General features: G+C 42.2%; 1 protein-coding gene across 2 annotated transcripts in view; it reads right to left on the minus strand.

The window, feature by feature from the left end:
- Positions 1-21034, minus strand: part of hspg2 (heparan sulfate proteoglycan 2) — an 85946-nt gene extending 64912 nt beyond the window's left edge. Inside the window, exon 1 of one of the 2 annotated variants that reach the window (XM_044038529.1) lies at positions 20625-21034. In XM_044038529.1, coding sequence (XP_043894464.1) covers positions 20625-20687 — 63 coding nt within the window. In that variant the 5' untranslated portion in view covers positions 20688-21034. The remainder of the gene's footprint in view (positions 1-20624) is intronic. The other variant, XM_044038530.1, reaches the window with a different exon arrangement.
- Between the last annotated feature and the right edge of the window lie 221 nt (positions 21035-21255).

Genomic DNA, 21255 nt, shown 5'->3' on the forward strand with positions numbered 1-21255 from the left:
AAATCACTGTAGCAGATCCTGATTTTTCTTTTTTTCTTTTGCCAGAACCCGACACCTATACTACGCATGGCGCTTTCTCCAGATTCAGTATTTGCTCTATTGGTCAAAAATGTGTTCACATACATGGAATGTGACTACACATAAAAAGACAAAGACTCTGAACTGAACAAAGGCTTTACACCCGTTTCTGAAAATTTTTATATGGGGACCCAGTTTTTAAAGCTGATAAACTATCATAAGAACAAATCATGAAGAGAGCAATGTTGTGACTTTTTGAGTAAGAAAATCCAACATTTCCAGGAGATAGACACACGAGTATGATACATTCATCACAACCGGACTATATGCACGCTATAACATATTCACATACATCAAATAGCTAGATCAACGATTGCACATTTATTTGGCAACATTAAATAATCTCCTGCAACCCATTTATGGGTCACTCACCAGACTCTATGAATGACTGAGTTACACACCACCAACCGTTCGGTCAGAGTTTTGCTTGTGCTATGCTGGTAGTGGCTGATGTGCATTTAACCCAACATGAACATTGTGTGCTCTCTGTTTGTCTTTTAGTCTTTTCATGTGTTTTAGTGTTTCACTGTATTTGAGTCTTTTGTGTATATAGTGATTTTAAGCATATTCTTCGTCTTCAAGCGGTGTACAGCACTTTGGCACCCATATAGCACCCATGTGCTATTTAAAAAAAAAGTGGATTGGATTGGATAACTTGTATCCCTCAAACCAACCAACACTACCTCAAATGACATCATCAGAATGCTCCTTCTGGAGCCACACAAGGCTTCATTCATCTCCCCCCCCACACATTTGCAGCCATACTCCCCAAGACCTGTGAACAGACTCTGATTGAAACATCACTGTGCTTCCTCTTTCTTTACATACAGTAGTAAAGGTTGGAAAATGGCAACGTAACTCACTTCTGTCACCGTTTAGGACTCATATGCAAGGACCATGCCGCCTCTGTACTGATATGATCAAACTAATGAAGGAAAAGATGGCATAGTCTAGTGAATCTCTTTGTGTGACTCCATTCAAAAGTTCTCCGTCTCCAGCAAGTCGGTGTCAACCACAATTCCATCTCCTTTTACACCAACATTTCACTGAGGCATTACATTACAGCCTGTATGGACTTGTGTATGTGTTGTTGTAGCAACACAGGGTGAAAAAAGCTGCCTAAAGAGCTATATAAATGAACTGCAAAAAAAAAGGTAATAAGTCAGCCTTTTTTTCCTCCTCAATTTGCTGAGATCAAAGGAATGGGGGGGTGAACAAACAAATCCCTACATGTACACTTGTACATGCTTGCAACCTGCCACACCTTTCAGACAAGCCTTAGCTTTCCTTTACTTCACTAGCAACACTTACTGCATGAAATGGTTCATGTTTGCAACTTAAAAAAAGAGAGCTATAGTTCAATTTTCATTACACATTTATCAGGCTGACTCCAGCTATACTGATTATACTGCTACACCAGATAAACCTTGTTTAAATACTCCACACTGGTTAAAAACACCCATTAAACCCGGTTCTGAAGTCTACATCCGTCTGAATCATCTCCAGATAGAAGCATTTACACACTGTGGGTGAGTCATCATGATATATTTTAGGCCAAAGGTCACAGCCTGGCGGCACCATGACCAGACAGGGAGCAGAGATCGTGAACGCGGTGTGAAACCAGACACCCTGGCTTTACACTGACCAAAACGCTATCTCTGACAGGCTTTTTTCAGCTTAGTGATGACAGAATCACATGACTTTAAATGTGTATAAACAGAGCAAGGGCAACGGGTCTAATTCTGTTTCTTTGGTGATTTTATGTGTGTAAAGGGAAAGAAGGCAGAGGAGTCTCTGTTACAGTGCCAAAGGCATGTTTTCCTCCTGGTGCATGTTTTCCTCCTGGTGGAGCAGGGATACTCCTAAACTAAACATTCTTCAAGTGACTTTAACAGTAGCAGAGAGTGTTTCTTAAAAAGGATGGACTGCACTGCCTTTCCACTGTGGGTGGGATAAGTGAGCGTGAACACATTCCACCCAAACATCATTTGGTGTGAAGATCCAGCTGACACCCTCAGAAGCCCAGTCTTTTCAATTATCATCCCAACAGGGGCCCCAGCAGGGCCACGCATCAACAGACCACCTAGAATCGTGTCTACACTTCATCTAGCGGTTGCACCTTGAGTCCCCAACATGAATTAACTAACACCTCCTTTATTTATGTAAGCAGGTATTAGAATAGTTTCCATAAGCGCGTATGGACAGATGCATACATACACACTGTTAACAGGCACATGATTATCAGCCCAAATGCTTGAGTTGGGACTGTTTGGTTTTAATGGGGCTGTGCGGTTTGTGGGAAAGGTGATTTACTGGATGTTTAGCTCTTAAAACTACTGTTGCTCTTTTAGCGAGAAAAATATCCCAATAAAAGTTTAGACGCAACTGACAAAAAGTCAAGGCAAAGCTAAATTGTTTAATTTAAAATTTAACCAGGGGGATAAGAAATGGTGCAAGACCAAAAAGCAACACATATCATGTCTTGCACTGCATGTTGTATCAAACATAAACACTTAAGAGAGTAACTCATAGGGTCTATAAATAGTGTGTGTTTCCGGTAACATTTTTGAGAGAGTGACCTGCCGGGATGGAGGGGACATAGGGGCCAGCTCCAGTTCCCCCAGACGACAGCTGATGGGCGAGGTGTTGAGGCTGGTTGCAGTCCAGAGGGGACGAGCAGCTCCAGCTTCACCAGCGCTGGCCTGGTTATTTATAAACAGACATGGTCCCTGTGAAAGTGCGCTGCTGTGTCATTTAAGATGTCTGCTTTCCTTCCCAATAGGGGACTGAAAGGGATCGGGGCTCTGCGATATCCGAACATTAAGTTTGATTGAAGACGCGCCTCAGGACATGGACCGTCTTTAGCTTCAGCAGTGTCGCGTCAGCATTGCAACGGACACGACGCTAAGGCCTGGTGACGTGGGCCGAGCTGCGTCTTGCTCTCCTGAGTGGGTGTGCATGTCTGAGTCGCGTGTGCATGTACGATTATGACTTCATCTCTGACAGAAAACGTCACGTGTATTTTGTTCAGTCAGAGAGAGAGAGTGTGAGAGAGAGAGAGATTGTGTTGTTGTCGTCATCCTCCCTGGCTTTCTTCATTCTGTCCATCTCTGTGATCGTATACATTGTAATATATACTTCAAATAAAGCTGTACACAGTGCACGTGCCATATGTGCTCATACGCTCAAAGGCCTGGCATATGTCCTGCAGTGTTTAGAGTCTTGTTACGTGGATGACAACATTTCCTGAAACAATGCCGTGTTTACAGAAAATCCTGTTGCTTACATTTAGTTACGTTTCCATGTGTATAGGGCCAAACAGGGAGGGAGAGGGAAAGAATCTGCACAGCTGAATTTAAAAATATCATATTCATATTTTTTAATGCACTTTTTTTTTTTCCTATTCAGGTTCAGCATAGACACTAAAATTTGATGCAATCATGTTGGTAAAATCTTATTATCAACAGATCCTCAGTCAGTGTATTTTTGCGCCACATGCATGAACAGTATTTGAGAAGCTTTCGCTCAAAAATCGACGCGCATCACACTAACGCATTTGTTAACATGGGCGCCAAAATGAAAATGTAGGCCCGTCCAGTGTAAACAAGCCCGATGGCTACTTCCACATTACTGTAGTTTAGTTTATAAAAAAAAATATATAAATTCTGCTCCGGACACGCATGCCATCCACACGAGATTGGCAGTTCATTGCCCAAAGGAGGAGAAATTTAAAAATGCTGCTGGCTCTGTTTTCATTTCAAGATTACCTTTGGGCAGAAACGTAGACCTTGAAAAATCCCCAGCGGCATGCTTCAAGCATGTTAATACATGACATGCCCATGGAATGCCATTTATTGTATTTATTAAAACATAATTCAATTTTGAAAAGGCAACAGTAGACGCTGTGTGGTGGCTCCCTAAATGTCTCTGACATAAGTGTTTGATTTATTCTCTTGTTCCTTTTGCCTCAGGACCAGCTAATCAGACACCATCTGTTCACTTGGCCACACTTGCATTGTCTCACATAATCACAGGCCAGAACTAGACCAGTCAATTAACCTTGTGTATTATATGTGATTCGTTATTGCACAGTGAGGGGAAAAGTAGGCTGAGTGGACTAAATATTTCCAATTATGCGGCTTATGTAACCATTTGTGGAGCAAACTGGACATTAGTAGCAATACACAGTATGTAAAGCTTTCCAAAGAAAGTTTGTATGTCAAGGACAACGTGTGAAAGAAGGATAGCAGCAAAAAGGAAAAGGGAAGGTCTACACGACGGTAGTGAGGCCAGCTATGATGTATGGCTTGGAGACAGTGGCACAGTCTAAAAGAAAGGATGCAGAACTGAAAGTGCCAGAGATGAAGATAATGAGATCTCCGTCGGGAGTGACCAGGATGGACAGGGTTAGAAATGAGCATATTCAAGGGACAGTTCAGGTTGAACGGTTTGGAAATGGAGCAAACGAGTCAAGGTTGAGAAGGTTTGGTCGCGAACAGAGGAGGGATAATGATTATTTTGGGCAAAGGATGATGGAAAATGGAGCTGCCAGGCAGAGGAAAGAGGAAGACCACAGGGAAGGTACATGGATGTTGTGAAGGAGGACATGAGGACAGTTGGTGTAACACAGGATACAATAGGATAGGGCAAGGTGGAGGCAGATGAGCAGCTGTGGCCACCCCTACAGTGAGAAGCTGAAGGAAGAAGAAGATCTTTACAAAAACAGAGGAGGTCTGAGTTAGTGAGAGCCTAATAGCATCTTGGCCCTTCGGCCAAAATGAGACTCAGCCAGACATTCTGGCTGGACATAATAACTTCATGTTGGTGTAGCCACTTAACACCAGTTCCCATGGTCATACTATCGAGGATGGTGAACTCACAATTAACTGGAGTTTGGCATGGTACCGTCATGGAGATTTGGGTGGAACATGTTGAGGGTCTCAAACCCCGAGTCTTGTTGGTAACCCAAGATGCACTTTGAGCACAACAAAACCTGCTGTTAACTGAACAGAACACTTTGCTGGGCGCCATCTGCACATCAAAGACTTTCTTGTGTTTTCCCACAACCTTTTCCAATAATAATCTCTGCTAGCGCTGCCAAAACAAAATAAAAAAAAAAAGAGAAAAAGTCCACAGAAGTGATGGACTTAGTGAGGAAAAATACTCTCTCTCAGCTGTTCATGCATTAATATAAACATAAGAGAGCAGCAGCAAAAAAAAAAAAAAAGAAGTGGCTGTACCCTTCTCCAGATGTTTGGCACTGAACAGCAAACAAGACACTGTAGTTTGATGTTGACAAAATCATCAAAGGGAAGATAGAGAGGGGGGTATTCAGAGGTTATCCTCGTCTTTCATGAACCCCCCCTCTACCCTCTGCAAAGGAAATTACCTGCCAGCTGTTCCTGCTAATCTGCGCAAAAAAAAAAGTGGGAGTAGACAACAGAACAGGCTAAATGAAATCCGATCCAGCCTCTGAAGAGCACAACATATCCATAGGCAATGAGAAAAGGTCAACTTTCGTCACAACCTGAACCAATGAGAAAGGGATGAATGGAGGGACGAGCTCAAATAACCAGTTTAAAAAAAAGCCACTTGGGTATCGTGGGCTCGGTCCCCTCATTCAACACGGAAGAAATGAAATCTGAAACACATTTACACGACACAAAACCGCTGACAATGAGCACTTTGCACTGGAGGGGATTGTCTGACGTTGTTGTCGGGCATAAACGGGATTCACTGTTGCTGTACTTTGTTTCTGTACCCTAATATTTGTGTGGATGATCCTGATAATGCATTAAATCACTAAATCCCACTCAGATACGTTTTGAAGTATTTATGTCCACACATCAGTGAGCCACACAATAGACAGTTTACAGAGACACGCAACAAGTATGAAAGTCCTACAACAGCTTATGTACTTATGTACAACAATGTCTTATAAATGGAGCTTCTTCACTAACCCCTCTTTACCACCTATGATCCCAGCTCGCCTCGGCTCGCCTCGACTCGCCTCGGCACGGCGTGGTTTAGGAGTCATCACTCCATGCACGGCTGCATGAAACTGCCGTGACTTCGTTTTGCATGCAACACACACACACACACACACACACACACAAACATGTTGTAAAGCAGTTGTTTTCAGTGTAACTGAATCATTAGAATCAGTTAATTAAAAATGTGTTAACACAAAATAACCGTGCGGCCATATAGAGTGTACGTGCCATATGTACCACCTGCACACTGGCTTCTTTTTCTGCAAAAAAAAGGAATGTACTATGAGCTGAGCCCTCATTTAAAGCCGTCACAGTTATGGTTATGATAGATAACACCACTATGAATGCCCTCGGCTGTTTTCGCATTATACGCTATATTTTAGCAGAAGAAATGGCATAAACCAATTCCACAGCAACAAAAACAAAGCCATTGCCCAATTTGCCATATCTGTGGCTAGGAAGAGCACAGCGACACTGACTGTTGGGAGTACTAGTCAAAGGCTGGAAATTCACTTCTGGGGGGCAGGTTGCTGCTGCGGGTATACGCAAGACTAATTTGAATTTCTATAGTGGAACATTGTGTGTGTTTGTGTGTGTGTGTGTTTGTGTGCTTGTTGACACAAGTAACCAATAGCGATTTAATGCAGCAGCGCCAGCAAGAATGAATGAAATGTAAAGAGACTCGTGCAAACAATGTCAAACTCACATGCATTCAGACAGGAGCTGAACAGGGAGAACAGAGGTGGAATTCCTTGTGCAGATAAAAATACCGCAGGAGCTGAGTAGCTGCAGGTGTTATTACACACTTCTCCAGAGGCCCTGCAGCCAGAGAGGGTGCTGTACGGAATTAGGGGCAAGGTCTAGAGAGGAGACATCTCCAGCATCAAAACAGATACTTGGAATACTAAAGATTGGAGTTACCTAACACCTGAACAATGTTTTAAAGACGGCTAGAATCTGGAGCTATTGTGGTCTGGCAGTTATGTTATAAACTCACACGAGTAGTTGTGCATTAATCTGGTCTATTCTTGCACAGCATGCCTTTGTATAAGACTATCAGCAATGTAAAACTCTATACATGCATTTTCCAGATCTTTTTCTCAGGGGTTTCAGTACAGTGGGCAGTCTGCTGCTGCTGCTGCTGGTAAAACCCTCACCTCCCTGTTTGAGGTTAGTCTTGGACAAGAACCAATAAACACTGAAGAAAGCCGTGTTTCAGAGCGGTAGCAGGCACGGCCAAATGTTGCAGGGCCTACTGGCACACCCACATCTTTACAGCACATGAAAAGTGACCCAAATTTGTAAGCTCCTGACAATACAGTAAGAGCATGTCGCTCTGAGCTTATGAGAATGGTATTTAGTTGGAACATAGGAACCACACACTTCACTGAACAGAGAGATTCTTAATGACCAAAAATAGACGAGAATGTTTTGAAACACATCTACCCACACTCTGGTTAGCAGAGACGTGACCCTAAACTTCGGCCCAACAAGGGACTTTCCTGTAGTGTGTCTTCTATGTTTGGTGAGGGAAGTCATTTATTTCTGTCGTTAACCACCCGCCAAAAAGCCAGCAAGCTTTCTTTCTTAAACGATGACCTAAAGCACAGAAATGTGAACATTCCTGAAGCTGCTTATTGGGTTTGTGACATGTGAGAGGGGATCGGGTACCCACTTTGTCAGCATGAAATGATTGTCTCTCATCTTGTCCCTTCATTCTTAATTCAGACTCCCTCCGTCACCCCCATGACAAAGGATCAAGGGGCAGGACACTTCCAAAGAGCCAGATTATCTTCTGAAGGCAAGTTCAAGGAGAACCCACCTTCCCCATCTTTCATCTGGATTTTTATACACATTATAAGCTTCTAAATTTGTTCAGCAAAAAAACAAATGAAGGCTTACATAAGAAGTTTTTGTCTCCTACTTTTTGAAGCAAGTGTGGAAGTCTGAGTGTGCCAAAACTAAGTCAGTCTCAGAGCAGACTTTGGATAAGTAAACAGAGAGTGCAGGATGAAGATATGGTTATGAATGAGGGTCGGGGGAAAAGCTGCTGCATGGAAGATAAACATTGGTACCGTCATGACGTACTTTCAAGGTCAACAAGAGGCTTTACGTGAGCCTCTTGACACGTCATTAACTTTTCTTGCATCATTTACATTGTTAAATGTTCCCTGTGTCTTAACGAACACTGTTGAATATGTTCAAATATTAATTAAAGAAAATCATCAATGCTTTGTATTTGTATTGTACAGAATAAATATGGCTCTACTTTAAATATTTTACTTGCTCTACTTGTCCTTTTTAATATTAAATGCGATATTTCAGTATGATTCATAGTTGAAAGCTGGCAATTAGTGATTCAGTGTAGCAGCTTTATTAACTACATTACTGTACATTAAGTCACCAAGACAAAGCATCTCCCTGTCTAGACTGATTGCCTGAAGGGATGATTCACCTGTCTATCAGGTAAAATGAATAACAGGTTGTGATATTGTAGTGAGTCACAGTTTGAGAGAAGGAAACAAATTAAGTAAATAAATATCGCAATTTAGCACATCTGGTTTGAATTCATGATACAGAGCAACGTATAAACTCAGATCTGTGTGTTAGAAACAGTAAAGTCAATCTGGACTGTTACGAAAAAGACAAAAGAGTGTTTCAGTGTGGCTGACAGCTGTCCCATTTTCCTTGATGAATATAGGGGAAGGAATTCCCCCAGACAAGACCACGCCTGCTGGATCTTACGCTTTGTGTGCCAGATAAAATCCCTAGGCTAAATTAAACACTTCCTTTACTTCACTTACCCTTCCGCCACAAGATAGTCCCAAAAATATACTGTCTGCACAGAGCAGACAATACCTAAATGTTTTAACAGCATTAACAACAGTGTAAACAGACAAAACGAGTCACAGTTGTGGTGTGGCTGTGATTTTACTGCAGCAAGAATTATGTGAGGACGGTTAAACAACAGGAGAAAAGGTAACTGTGCAGACATTGATATTATCTCATCAGCTAGTCCTTCAAGCGTTTCTATACTGCAGCGGATCTCTATACTACCTTAATTACAACTTGTTGATGACATTTAAATGGTGACAAGGCCTTAAAGCTGAGGTAGAATTAAATGACTTTTGGCATCAGTGAACAGTTATTCCATAATAAACTTCTGGCATAATTGAAATGACGTGATGTGAGAGAGATCCAGACTTCTGCATCTCATCTAGCCTCTGTTTCCAGCTTTGGAGAAATACAGCCCGGTACGGTAAGAGACTTCGACCAATCACAGGACAGTTAAAAGAGCGAGGTCCCCCGAATCACTAGCTGTTCTGCATGAGTAACAAGTGGAAAAAGAGTCGAGACGATACCCAGAACAAAACATGTCAATGTTGCTGGAGAGTTTCAGAAATGGACAGATAGCCTTGACGCGTCGGTCGTGTGCAAAGCTCATGCGTCTGTGTTCATCGAGTGGAAAAGGCTCGGGACAGAGAGTCCTGTGACAATGTTTGTAAAAACTCTCAATGTGACATCCCGTCATAATACAATTTATGTTTGAGTCTGAGCTAATGAGCAATAATCCCACCATTGTGTAGTTAATTGGAACCACAAACTCTTATTGAGGCCATTCATTGCAGACAACCGTGGAAGCAGAGGCCTTTTAATGATTCCGCTACTGAAAAAAGCTCACATTACTGTTTGCCAGAAGCAGGATATAAAAGCCAACAGTTAACCCAAAAAGGTGGGTCATTTAAATAGAAGCTTTTATCCCATTTTGTTTGTTATATACATATGATATGAGAGGCTGTATAGAATTCCCTTGAATTGTTTATTTTACTGTAACTGGAAGTAGCACCCCAACTTTGTAAAACACAAACATGGAAATCCCAAAACTATTACAATAGTAATAAGGAGCATGTGGACTCTACCATTGAGCCATTTTAATTATTTCACTGAGCAACTGTTAACACGTAGCAGAGGTTACCACATATGACTCCCTGTATAAGTTGTAGAACATTTAGAGGGATGGCTTTGTGCCAAGCAATGAACCCAAGAACTAGCAGTTTGAAACATCTGATAATCAAAAACGAAGTCTGGCAGTATCTTCCTCCCAACAGTTGACAGACAAATTTCACCAGTCCTCATAATTCAGCAACAGGCTGTAATTTGAAGGTGTGCGCACACCTACAACGACATCTGTTTGCCAGGAGTTTATGCAATAATTTGAGAAAGCAGGAGGCCTAACCTGCCCATTCATTGGAAGCAGATGTGAGGGATCCATTTCCTACTATAATAAGAGGTAATTATAGGCAAAGGGGCCCTGTGTGTCCGTGTGAAAATACACCGAGCTCCGGTGGTTAATCAACAAAGTGAACCCGTTAGGTATACTACAGAGGGCAGTGAAACTAACAGCAGTCTGCTCTGTATGTGATTTATCACCGTGCTAATGGACAAGCCAGCACAAGCCAGTTCATGACCTTTCAAAGAATAAGACCAGAAAGTGGATAATGTAAGACTCAGCTTTCACCAGTGAGGTTACTTCACTCCTTCTGACCTTCCTGACTGCTTTTTACAGTTAAAAAAAAATGCTGTCTCAGCCAATTAGAATTACCATTATCAAAATGTTTACATACTTAAAAATGCTAAAATTAAATCATTCACTTTTGATTTCCAAAATAGCTAGTTATGCTAATTATCAAACACTCATACCTCAACTCAGTTCCAAGAATGTGTGCTGGAGGAGCTGAATGAGGACAGGATGAGCCCTGACTGGAAATGCATCCCATTAGAGCAGGGGTGTCAAACATACGGCCCGGGGGCCAGATCTGGTCCGCCAGAGGGTCCAATCCGGCCCACAGGATGAATTTGTTAAAATTTCACACTACGATTACAATCTAAACGTAATGTCAAATACAATATTTTTCTCTTCCAGATACCTGTGACTAAATGTTTGTGCCATTTTAGATCCAGTGTGATGTGTAAATAGTGCATTTAGGCACGATATTGTTGAAATTGCACTTATATTTCTCAAGAAATGTCATGTTTTGTAAAAATATCCTTCATTAAATGTAAAACAAAGGAGAAAAAAAAGCAAGGAGTTCTTGTTGTTCATAGGTTATTATGCTATTATTTTACTATTTTTACTGGTCCTGCCCACTTGAGATAAAATTGTGCTGTATGTGGCCCCTGAACAAAAATGAGTTTGACACCCCTGCATTAGAGTATAAAAAGTGTTATGTTGGAAAACATTCTTCTAGGAAAAAGGATTCTGAATAAATCTTAATAGTTATTGCAAAGGTTGATTGCTATACATTCAACCTCACTTTAATCAGGTTACGGCCATAGTCTGACTAAGACAGGCAATCGGACAACTTGCCGAAGAAAGACGCCGCCACCGTATGATTTTCGGCAACAGTACTGCAGTTTATACATCGTCTCCTTCTACTTCCAGGTCAAAGACCAGGGAGGAGATTTTGATGCATATGTAGAACACCAAGTCCAACTCTAGTCCGGCTAAGCGTATACATGCAGGAGTAATCGGACTATGAACCGCATTATCCAGGTATGTTAGATTAAGACTAGCTCGATTTCAGTTGGACTAACTTGTTGACATGACATCACGGAGACTGAATTTTTGTCTTACTCCAACAAAACATTTTTAACATGCATGTAAAGGTTTTCTTTGTTTAGACTTGGCTTATGTAATATGTAGACGTATGACATCACAAGAAGAAGCTCCACCGATGGACTGCAGCAATATTGCTGACCAGCCCACAGAGATGCAGCCCCCTGGGAATGAACAGATCTTTGTCTCCAGCTGTGTTGTTCTAAAAAACCAAATTGTGCTCCCTGTTGTCTCGCTCAAATCTTGTTTTTTGTTATTCCTGCGTGGAGAAAGCCCTGATGAAACAACAGAGTAGACAGAAGTAAACCATGTGCCCACGGGCAAAGAATCTTACTGTAGACTGCAGTCTGGTGTTCATGCCAGATTTCTCTAGCCTCAGTGTACCTCTTTATCTCCACCCCTTGTACCCATGATGGGGTCATAATACAGCCTCAGCAGGTGGAGCCTGGTTGGGAAGACAGGGCCTCTTCATCCTGGCACAAACGAAAGTATCCTCTACGTGCTTACAGTCTACATAAATCACACAGGCCCTCGGTTCAGTGGAAGAACCCTTTAATTACTCCTTTTAAAGTAATAATTGCCCGACTCGGCTGGAAGTGCTGCCGGCATGAAAACGAACAGAAAAGTGAGATCTCCCGACATCAAGGGTAACTATGATCTGCAAATCACATGAGCAAATCCAACACATGTCACTTAAATGGTGAGCTTCAAGTAGTCACATTTAATCAGCTTTCACAACAGCTGCACGTTCATTTAAGAAGAAAAAGATATCTGTGGCACTTAACAGCTGCTGTTCCCATAACTTGGCTGAGTGATGTGGTGGGGAGCAGCACTGTTGGTGGTCACCAGCTACTCATTGTTAACCGTATAACTGAGAACGCTTGAGCATAAATTGCAAAACTGCGGCAGGAACAGGCTGACCGCAAAACACTATTTATACCGTAAGAGCGTCCATCAATCTCTAATCAAACCATAAGCTGCACCATCCACCGGTGGAAACATGGCTTCAAGCGGAGTATTAGGATGACTCGTCATTCCACGGAATCAACAGATGGTTTGGGTGGAGAGGAAATTATATACAGCCACTTTAGTCCAGAAAACCACAGAAATTCCCTTTGCCTCACCAACTGTTGCATGGCCAACCTTCAGCATCAACAGGCCTGCCAGGTGCTGGCTAGTTCGCCCATACTGTCAAGCCTCCAGGCATAATGTGGATGCTAAGCTACTTTAGTCAGCATGGTGCTCAAGGTGTCTTTGTGTTTCTTTGTATTTAGTTGGTGGCACTCTGCATGACTACAGATATAATCTGAAATACTTCACCTGGCTTCTTTCTAAAGACAATCTGGAGAAGTACATTTGAAAATGATCTGGGGGCTGAATGGTAATGATTGCTGAAAGCTTTGATTTTAATCTAGGGAAGCATTCAACGACAAGCAGAGTCCACATTCCAACTCTTATCAATGCCCTGATTTTTTATTTCTCCAGGTTGTCTCAAACAAACCGCCGTCTAAGAGTGTTGCTCTTAAATACCTGACACAACCAACACACGTATGTTAGGCGCTGAAATACTCCTCATCCAGTGTTTGGAGGGGAAAAAATAAATGCACAAGTTGTGGTCTCGGAATGCACATCCCTGGGTAGGAACAGTTTAATCACAGCCACAGCAACTGTGGAAGGCCTGACACGCTTCGGATTTCTCTGCTCACCAAGGAAGCATGCATTTCCTAAGCTTCTGAAAGCAAAAACACAAGCACAAACAAGTAAAGAAAGGACTAACCACAGTCTGCCCAAACAGAAGCCGCCATTCTGGCTCACTAGTTTTATATCAGAAGTAAATAATCTAGTGTTGCTTCAAAGCCCATGCAGCACATCATTAGATGACGGGGTTAAAGGTCACTGAAATAATCAGCCCCAACCTTTCCATTTTTGGCACACTTTCCTTGGGGTACCAGAGTAAAATGGTACGGTCCGGGTGGAGCGGGTCTAGTGACCACCACCGCCTGCCAAGTAAAAGGTACAGTTCTCAGTCGAAACGCAAGCCTAACACAGGGCTTTACCATTCCAAGCCAAGCCATACTATGCAGAAACCAACCATACTAATATGAATGAACGACATTAGAATTGTGATATTTCCACTTCAGAATCTAAGCTGATTAATATTGCATTAAAATTCAACCATGGAGTGTTATATCTGGGTAAAAAAGTCTGAATAAGTCTGTGTCGTTATTTTAAATGATCAAATACGAACAATAGTTCAGTATGTAAGAAAGCAGGCAATATTTTAAATGGCCTTCATGTGAAATGATGTCCTCACCGTTTCACAAAAGGACTAAGGATTTCAGAACGGTAAATCTTTTTCCGATATTAATGTAAAACGCATCTGTGCTGTGCAGTAACCAAAGAAGGCAAGGCTTAGCCAGATCCAATCGTATGGCAAAGAAAAAATAATAAAACACCGTCATATATATATAAACAGTTCAGATGTTTTATTGTGTCACTTCTGTTGGCTGAGGTCTTCTGAGATTTGCTGCAAGTACTATTTATTTTACAAAAAATACAGCATGAGAGTGAAGGTGTGAGTCTATTTTCCATTGCAACACGGTTTGGCTCATGGCGACAGAACATGCATCTTCAAAAGGGAGCAAACCAGGATGGAAAATATTTCACACTGAGCAGTTTGACTCAATCAAAACACACGGTGATGGAAATCCAAATATCACGTTCACGCTGTGAGAGAAAAATAAAAACAAGGGCTGATACTTTGGCATAATTAGGTCCAAGCGAATTCATTAATCTTTTAGTTATAGCGCGTTGCTTGCCAAGTTATAAAAACGTGTTACTGCACTTGATCTCAATGGGTAAGAAATAAAACGCTGTGACAAATGCCTGTTTGTCTTCACTGGGATAAAAGAGCGATATGAGCTCGTTGCTCTGTCATCGGAGGTTATGGACATTTTCAAATCCACTGTAAAATCTATCAGAGAAACAGATGTTTAGTTCTAAATGGCTTGTGAAAACAGCAAACACCACTGGGTTATGTTACGGTGGTGAGGAAACGTAGAGCAGGACATTTGAACTGTGCATAGGAAGGCCTGAATAAACTGTGGCACTATCCACTTGTCCAGTCAACTATTTCATTTCCCCAACAGGATGGCGACTCAACGCTTCAGACCATCGCAAGCCACCGCACCGAAAACAATAGACTGCTGGCAACCTTCTAAACCACAAATACATGTGCTTTCAGAGGGCTCAGTAGATACTGTCTCTCATCGCGGAGCAAATCACTTTACAACATTGCAACACAAAGAGCTTTGCAAGTGGGTGGAAATTCGCTTTATTTAAATAGTGGATTTGAGAGATTTGAAAGACGACAAAGTAGTAAAGCGCAGTAAAAAAACAGCACAGAGAAAATTGCTCTGAGGACAAGACGTGTGTATGTGTGTGAGCAGGTGTGTAGATGTGTGAATCACAAGAGAAAAGAGTTGTTATGTCTCATGGGACGGCAGCTGACATGATAACACAGACCAGAGCAGTGCAGCGCCCCTCTGACTCTCCTGGATCTGCAGCCTTAATACATGAGCACGGAATTCTTCCATAAACCATGATAAACGTTAACGTTAAAGGTTCAGTGAAAAGATTTGAGCGATTTTTTTTTTTGCCTCTCTTTGTGTTTTTGTGAACAAAAATAGTGTAACATTATTTCTATGCCGCGTCCTTCATCTGAAAACAGGCTCTTTCAACCAGTGCTGTCAGTCACCACGGCACAACAGAGGCGGGCGGGGTCAAGAGGCGTTCATCCCTTTTTTATTCGTGCAGTAGAATTCACTTGTGAAACTTTCCATGGGCGCTTCTGTTCGCTTTCAGTCAAACTCCAACCTGTTTGCTGCCGTTTTGTTGTATCAGTGCTGTTGCCTCCGTCTGTCTTGACATGAAACAACAAGAGTTACGTTGCGCTTCATTAATGGCTTCACAATGGTTCGAATGTAACGGACATTTGTTTATAGTTACAAGTTGTGCAACAACTTGCGATTTGGCTAATTGACATAACCGTATACGTTTTCGATATTTAAATGCGAGCAGATGCAAGCCTGTGACGATGAGTCCTAACTGGTGAGAGCAGACTTCCACAAGTGAATATGGTAATGTTATTACATTAAGCAAAGCGATCATTTGATTTTTAATGAGGCCCCTTTGCAGTCATATCAGCACTGTTGTATAAACAAGCAAAACTGTTCATTTGTGACACCACTGGCTAATTAGGCTCCTGAAGAGAAGCCGTCTGCAAACAACCTCTTGAATTCAAGAAATGTGAGCAAAAAGTGGAAGCCACTGTTTGCCCTGTGTTTACCTTTCACTGACCTATTACACCCTCACGCCTGCAAAAATCCCACTTGACATGCCCCACCTGTGAACATTAAAGGGTTTAACAGGCCGCTTAGCTGATTTTGCATAGTCTTGAGGTTACAGTAATGTCTCAGTAACGATGGAAGGCTTTGACTTGTGCCAGGTTCATAAGACGTGGGGAGAGTCTGTGTTCAGCTCTGATGAAAGCAGCACCAGAGTGGGACTTTTTTTTTGTAAACACTTGATTTTAAAAGACAATGGAGACGGAAGACTGATCACATTCCTTCAGCAAACTTAAGTACCCAGACAAAAAAGGCGATTTGACGCACAATACACAGAAACATCTTTTGTGAAAAGGCCAGTAACCCCCATTAGACGAGCTGTATAATTTGGGAGGATCCTTACAAGACAATACAACAGCTCCCTTAAGCAGAACGTAGAATGCCTGAGTGACGAAGACAAAGGCAGACTGAATAAGACACAAACTATAGAGCACCTTCAAGGGGAAAGTCCACTACAGTTAACTTAGTGTTTCAATGAATCTTTAATAAGCTTGGACACAACCTGGCAAAAAGCACATCAATACAATGTGAAAAGATTGAAAAGTGCTTAAGATCAGGGCAGTGATTCAGATACTGTAGCAGTCCATTACAGTCTTTTATTCTTTTTGTCAAGCTGGGTGACGTGTGTTAGAGTTAAAGCGCACTGCTTCCAGAGGACCAGAGTGACCATATAAAGTCGTCTGCAACCTGCTTGTCACATTTTTTTAACGGAAATACTACAGGGACTACAAAGAGCAAGAAGGTTTGCTCTGTCCTGACCAGATATGTGTGATTTGCAGCTCTCAATTAGCCTCTGACCGTGAACTGTTTTTATTGTTTATGGTGGAAACAGTTGTTTCCTCAAGACTTCGTTTGACCTCGCCACGAACTCTGCTGGGTTGATAACACCTGTAGCTCCATAAAGCAGACACTAAGAGTAGTAGTGTCTCTTTAAAGCAAAAAAAGGTAAATTAGAAGGTTCATAAAAGAGCAAATTAGTCTTTTTTTTGCCAAAATATCCACTTAAATTAGTCAGTATGTTTACTAGCGGGGGGAACCATCAGAGAAACCACGATGCGATATTATCACAATATTGCATCACGATATACTCACGCAACAGCTCGAATGGACCGTGACACCGATAGATATTCTACTACTAATCCACAAAAATGTGAAACATCATTTTAAAAACTAAATATCGATACTTGGTGACCCAAAAGCAAGATAACATTGTCACGCAAAAAATATCGTGATATTTCACTGTATCGATTTTACCACCCACCCCTAATGTTATTCCTACTAAAACCGTAAATATACATGTAAACATGTTAGTCCACCTAAAACTGTACTGATACCACATCCAGATAATTAAACTGGGAGTTCAGCTAATACTGCATACATCCATTCACTCCCTTCACACGGCCTGTGTGCTCTGTGCATGCAACGCTGTTCCCACCCTCAGCTAAAACCTGAATAGAACACAAGAAGCCAGAAAACACAAAAGAATATGACTGTCCAGGGGATGACACAGTCAGTAACTGTACGTATGACAAAAACGGTGGTTCAAACGAATGACAGGCACAGATAAGCACTTCACGAGAGCAGGAAATGTGTGAAGAGGTGCTAATGGAAAGAGTTGGACTCTTGTTACAATAGGTAGTACTCAGAGAGAATGTGTGCTCATGTCAGCACACGCAACGCGTTGCTGCTGTACCAGCTGAGGTGCAGCTGTGTTTGGAGTTGGCTCTTGTGTCCGACGCAGATGTGGTGTTGGGCATGAACGAGCGACGCTATCCCGGCTACAAAGCCATAGTGTATTTAGAGAGGATTTAGAGAAGAAGTGTGTGTTTGCAGATGAGGGTTTGTAAAGGAAATGAATATATTTTATTGATCTGCGGGGATTTGCTTCATCTCTGTACATTTTAATAAGAGAAAATAGTGTTTTCTAGAAAGTCCCTGATTTGATTGTATTCTCATATATTTGACACGAACAGCAAAATATTTTAGCTCATGCATATTTAATACATTTCATTTTCTGAAACCAAGTTAAAAGAATTACCCACATGTTATAATGAAGTTGCAACTGCATTACTGTACACTAGGTAACTAACGCAGCAACGAATACAGCCACTAGATATCACTTGATGATATCAAACACTGCAACATCATTCCGATTGCAAAATTCTGCAATTGTCCTTTAAGTCAGGCACAGGAGGATGTGCCTCTCACAGGCCACAGACAAAACTTGGCCCAGCCTGAGGCTCCCTTCCATTCTGAGGGGGACAAACAGATGTTGCATGTGAAAGGACTTCAAATAAAGAGTTGCATTACACAAAGTAAAAAAGTTAAAGTGGGGAAAAACTCAGGCTGCGACTAAACCAAAGTTCATAGTCCTCATCTCTCTGACCACTGTACCGGCCCAAGTCACACCTCACTGCAGAGTCAACAAATGCCGAACCAATGTGCTCGAGGAGGAGGCAAGCCGCCTCAGCTCAGCATTGTCCTATAAGCCAAGACAGCCTCTCCCCTGGGGCTATAATTCAACAAAGCAATGTTTACTGAACCCAGTCTTCAACCAATTATGTGAATGGGTATGGAGGGAGCAGACTTTCCTCACTGTTCAAACTGGGGAGTGAAGTTGATGTTTGCACGGCTGTGCTTTGCAACTCCATTGAGTCATCATTGACTTTGAATGGATGTTAAACACAAAGTAGAGGGGTCTGCAACAGCGCGCCACAGCGACACCACCCACAACTATCACTCCATTTAATTAAGGACGATGACGCTGGAATACACACGAGAAGACTGAGAAGAGTTTATGCAAATGGGACCAGTCTACAGACTATATAGTCATAGGAATCCAGGCCGCCCTTCCCCCCCCCCACAAACCCAATCCAACCCCCAGTGCAATCAAGGGACACTCGTAAGAGTCTATACTGGGAGAGATCTCCATGCCAATAACTGTCAGTACTGGTGGGTCTGGTGTCACACAAGCAATGGTATGACTAGATGTAAACACCATCAACTTATCAACTTATTTATTATTGTCCTTGATTGTTTGAGTTGATGCTCACGACCTCGACATTCCAGCAGCGATAACAGGGGGGGCCTGTAGTAACAACCACTATGTGTACTTAATTGAATCAAGATACAGTGTGCCTGTTGTGGTTTAAAGTCATAACGCAAGAAACAGATGCTTGTGTTCCACATAATTCAATTACGCTGGTATTGTTGGCCTGGACTAAGGTAGTGGATCAAGGGGGGAGGTCATCTCCTGTTACCTTCCAGTGTCAGCAAACTAAAGATGATACTAGACCTTTAGGGAATGGAGAGTTTTCACAGATTAATGGTACTGTGACGCCTTTCAGGATGCACATAGTGGGAGTTCGGTGCACTAAGTGACACATCATGAAATCCACAGAAAACGCAGTGCTAGTACTAGTATGCCACTGCTGGATTTTACACAATAAACTTTTGAGGTCACAAAAACTCAGTATAACAGTATAACTTGTTCTATATACAGCAGGTGAAAGATTGGTATGTGCTAGCCCCCCCCGAGATGTGTCCCATCATTCAGAGAGACTTGGCTTTAGATCAAATCAACACAGATCAGTCACAAAATAGACCGTCTGAACCGTGACAGCTCTCTTTATTGGGGGGCATTAAGGTGAGAGACCAGACGGAATTACTACAGCGGATGAGAGAGGATGGGGGGCTTGAATCCCATAAGCTACGTCACATTCAGCCCACAGATGTAGCAAAGTAAACTTATCTCAGACTCTTTCATCGTGAATTACACTTTAGTTGCCCAAACTAACGTTTCAATGATCATTGCGGTCATTTATGAAGCATAAGCGGTAAACACTTGTGGTTCAAGCTTCTCTAAAGTTACCAGTTCCTTTCTTTTCCTATACAAAAAAAAAACAAATAAAAGGATATGAGTTATTTACAGCTCTGTGGTATACTAAACAATTAGAACCTGCATAAATGAAACCAGAGGAACATATTGGGACATTATCAAAATGGATCTACTTTCCGTAGAGACTGGATGGAGGAGACTGGTGCTGGTCAAGTGGATTAAGTGTTTTCACCAGCAACTTTTATTCTGACTGGTTCCAAGTTCTCCAGGACTAATTCGAGTTTTAAAGAGATGAGGACTGCAGGGAGACTATGAATAGCTTGTTTCTGTGGTCACACTTAACCCGCCTTCACTCAACAGGAGGTTCTAGTTTGTCATATTACTTTTAAAAGCATCGTAACAGTACATGCTGCTGAGGTGCATGACTGTGTGCACTGGAATCTGTTCCTCCACAGCCCCTGCACCAGCACACGCCATACTATTTATTTACTCGCCACAAATAGCAACATCAACACAGATCATGTATACATGTGCATTTCTGGGGATGAAAAAAAGGGGGAGTGAGTTTGACTGGACCTATGGGGAGGAATGAGTCACTTTCGTGGGCAAATGAAACACAAACCGTGTCCAGGAGAAGAGAAGGACAGAAATGTGGTGATAAGAAAAAGAAGTGCAAGTTTGAGGTCACTTACAGTAACCAGCTGGCATGTGAGCATCAAGGACAGGATAAGTCCACTGCAGGTCGAAGTGCCCATTTTTCCACTAACCCAGCACAGGCTGCGAATGCTGGGCGAAGAAAAAAGCCGACGTGCGTTCTTCACTCCTCCTGCCCGCTGAAGCAGCGGTGTGTTGCCTGCACCTATTCAGGCTTTCTTCTCTTGCTCCTCTGCGTCCCACTGCCGCTCAGACTTAATCAACAGGTTCAATTATTTAAAAAAATTTAAAAAAGAAAAAAGAAAAAACAAATCCTTCTACGCGTTTTTGTTTGTGGCGACTCCCGACTCCGCTTCTCCCTCCACCGTGCGCTCAGAAACTTGTAGGTACTTCGGCTAAATGCAGCTTTGCAAAGTCACAGGGAAGTCCTGTGCACAGTGTGTGTGTGTGTGTGTGTGAGAGAGAGAGAGCGAGAGCGAGAGAGAGGGAGAGCTACAAGGGAAAACATAAAAGGCGGAGTGGAATTCAGGGAGTGCTGAAAGCGAAGACGACTAATCCCAGTGTGGGTACAATACGCCACCCTGCAGACCCATGTTAGTTTTTACATGACCACACTCTTCTCACATGTGTCGTTGATTCCTGAGTAATGCAACAACAAAGTCTGCCTGT

This window comes from Solea senegalensis, linkage group LG11, assembly GCF_019176455.1.
Source record: "Solea senegalensis isolate Sse05_10M linkage group LG11, IFAPA_SoseM_1, whole genome shotgun sequence".
NCBI classification, from domain to species: domain Eukaryota; kingdom Metazoa; phylum Chordata; class Actinopteri; order Pleuronectiformes; family Soleidae; genus Solea; species Solea senegalensis.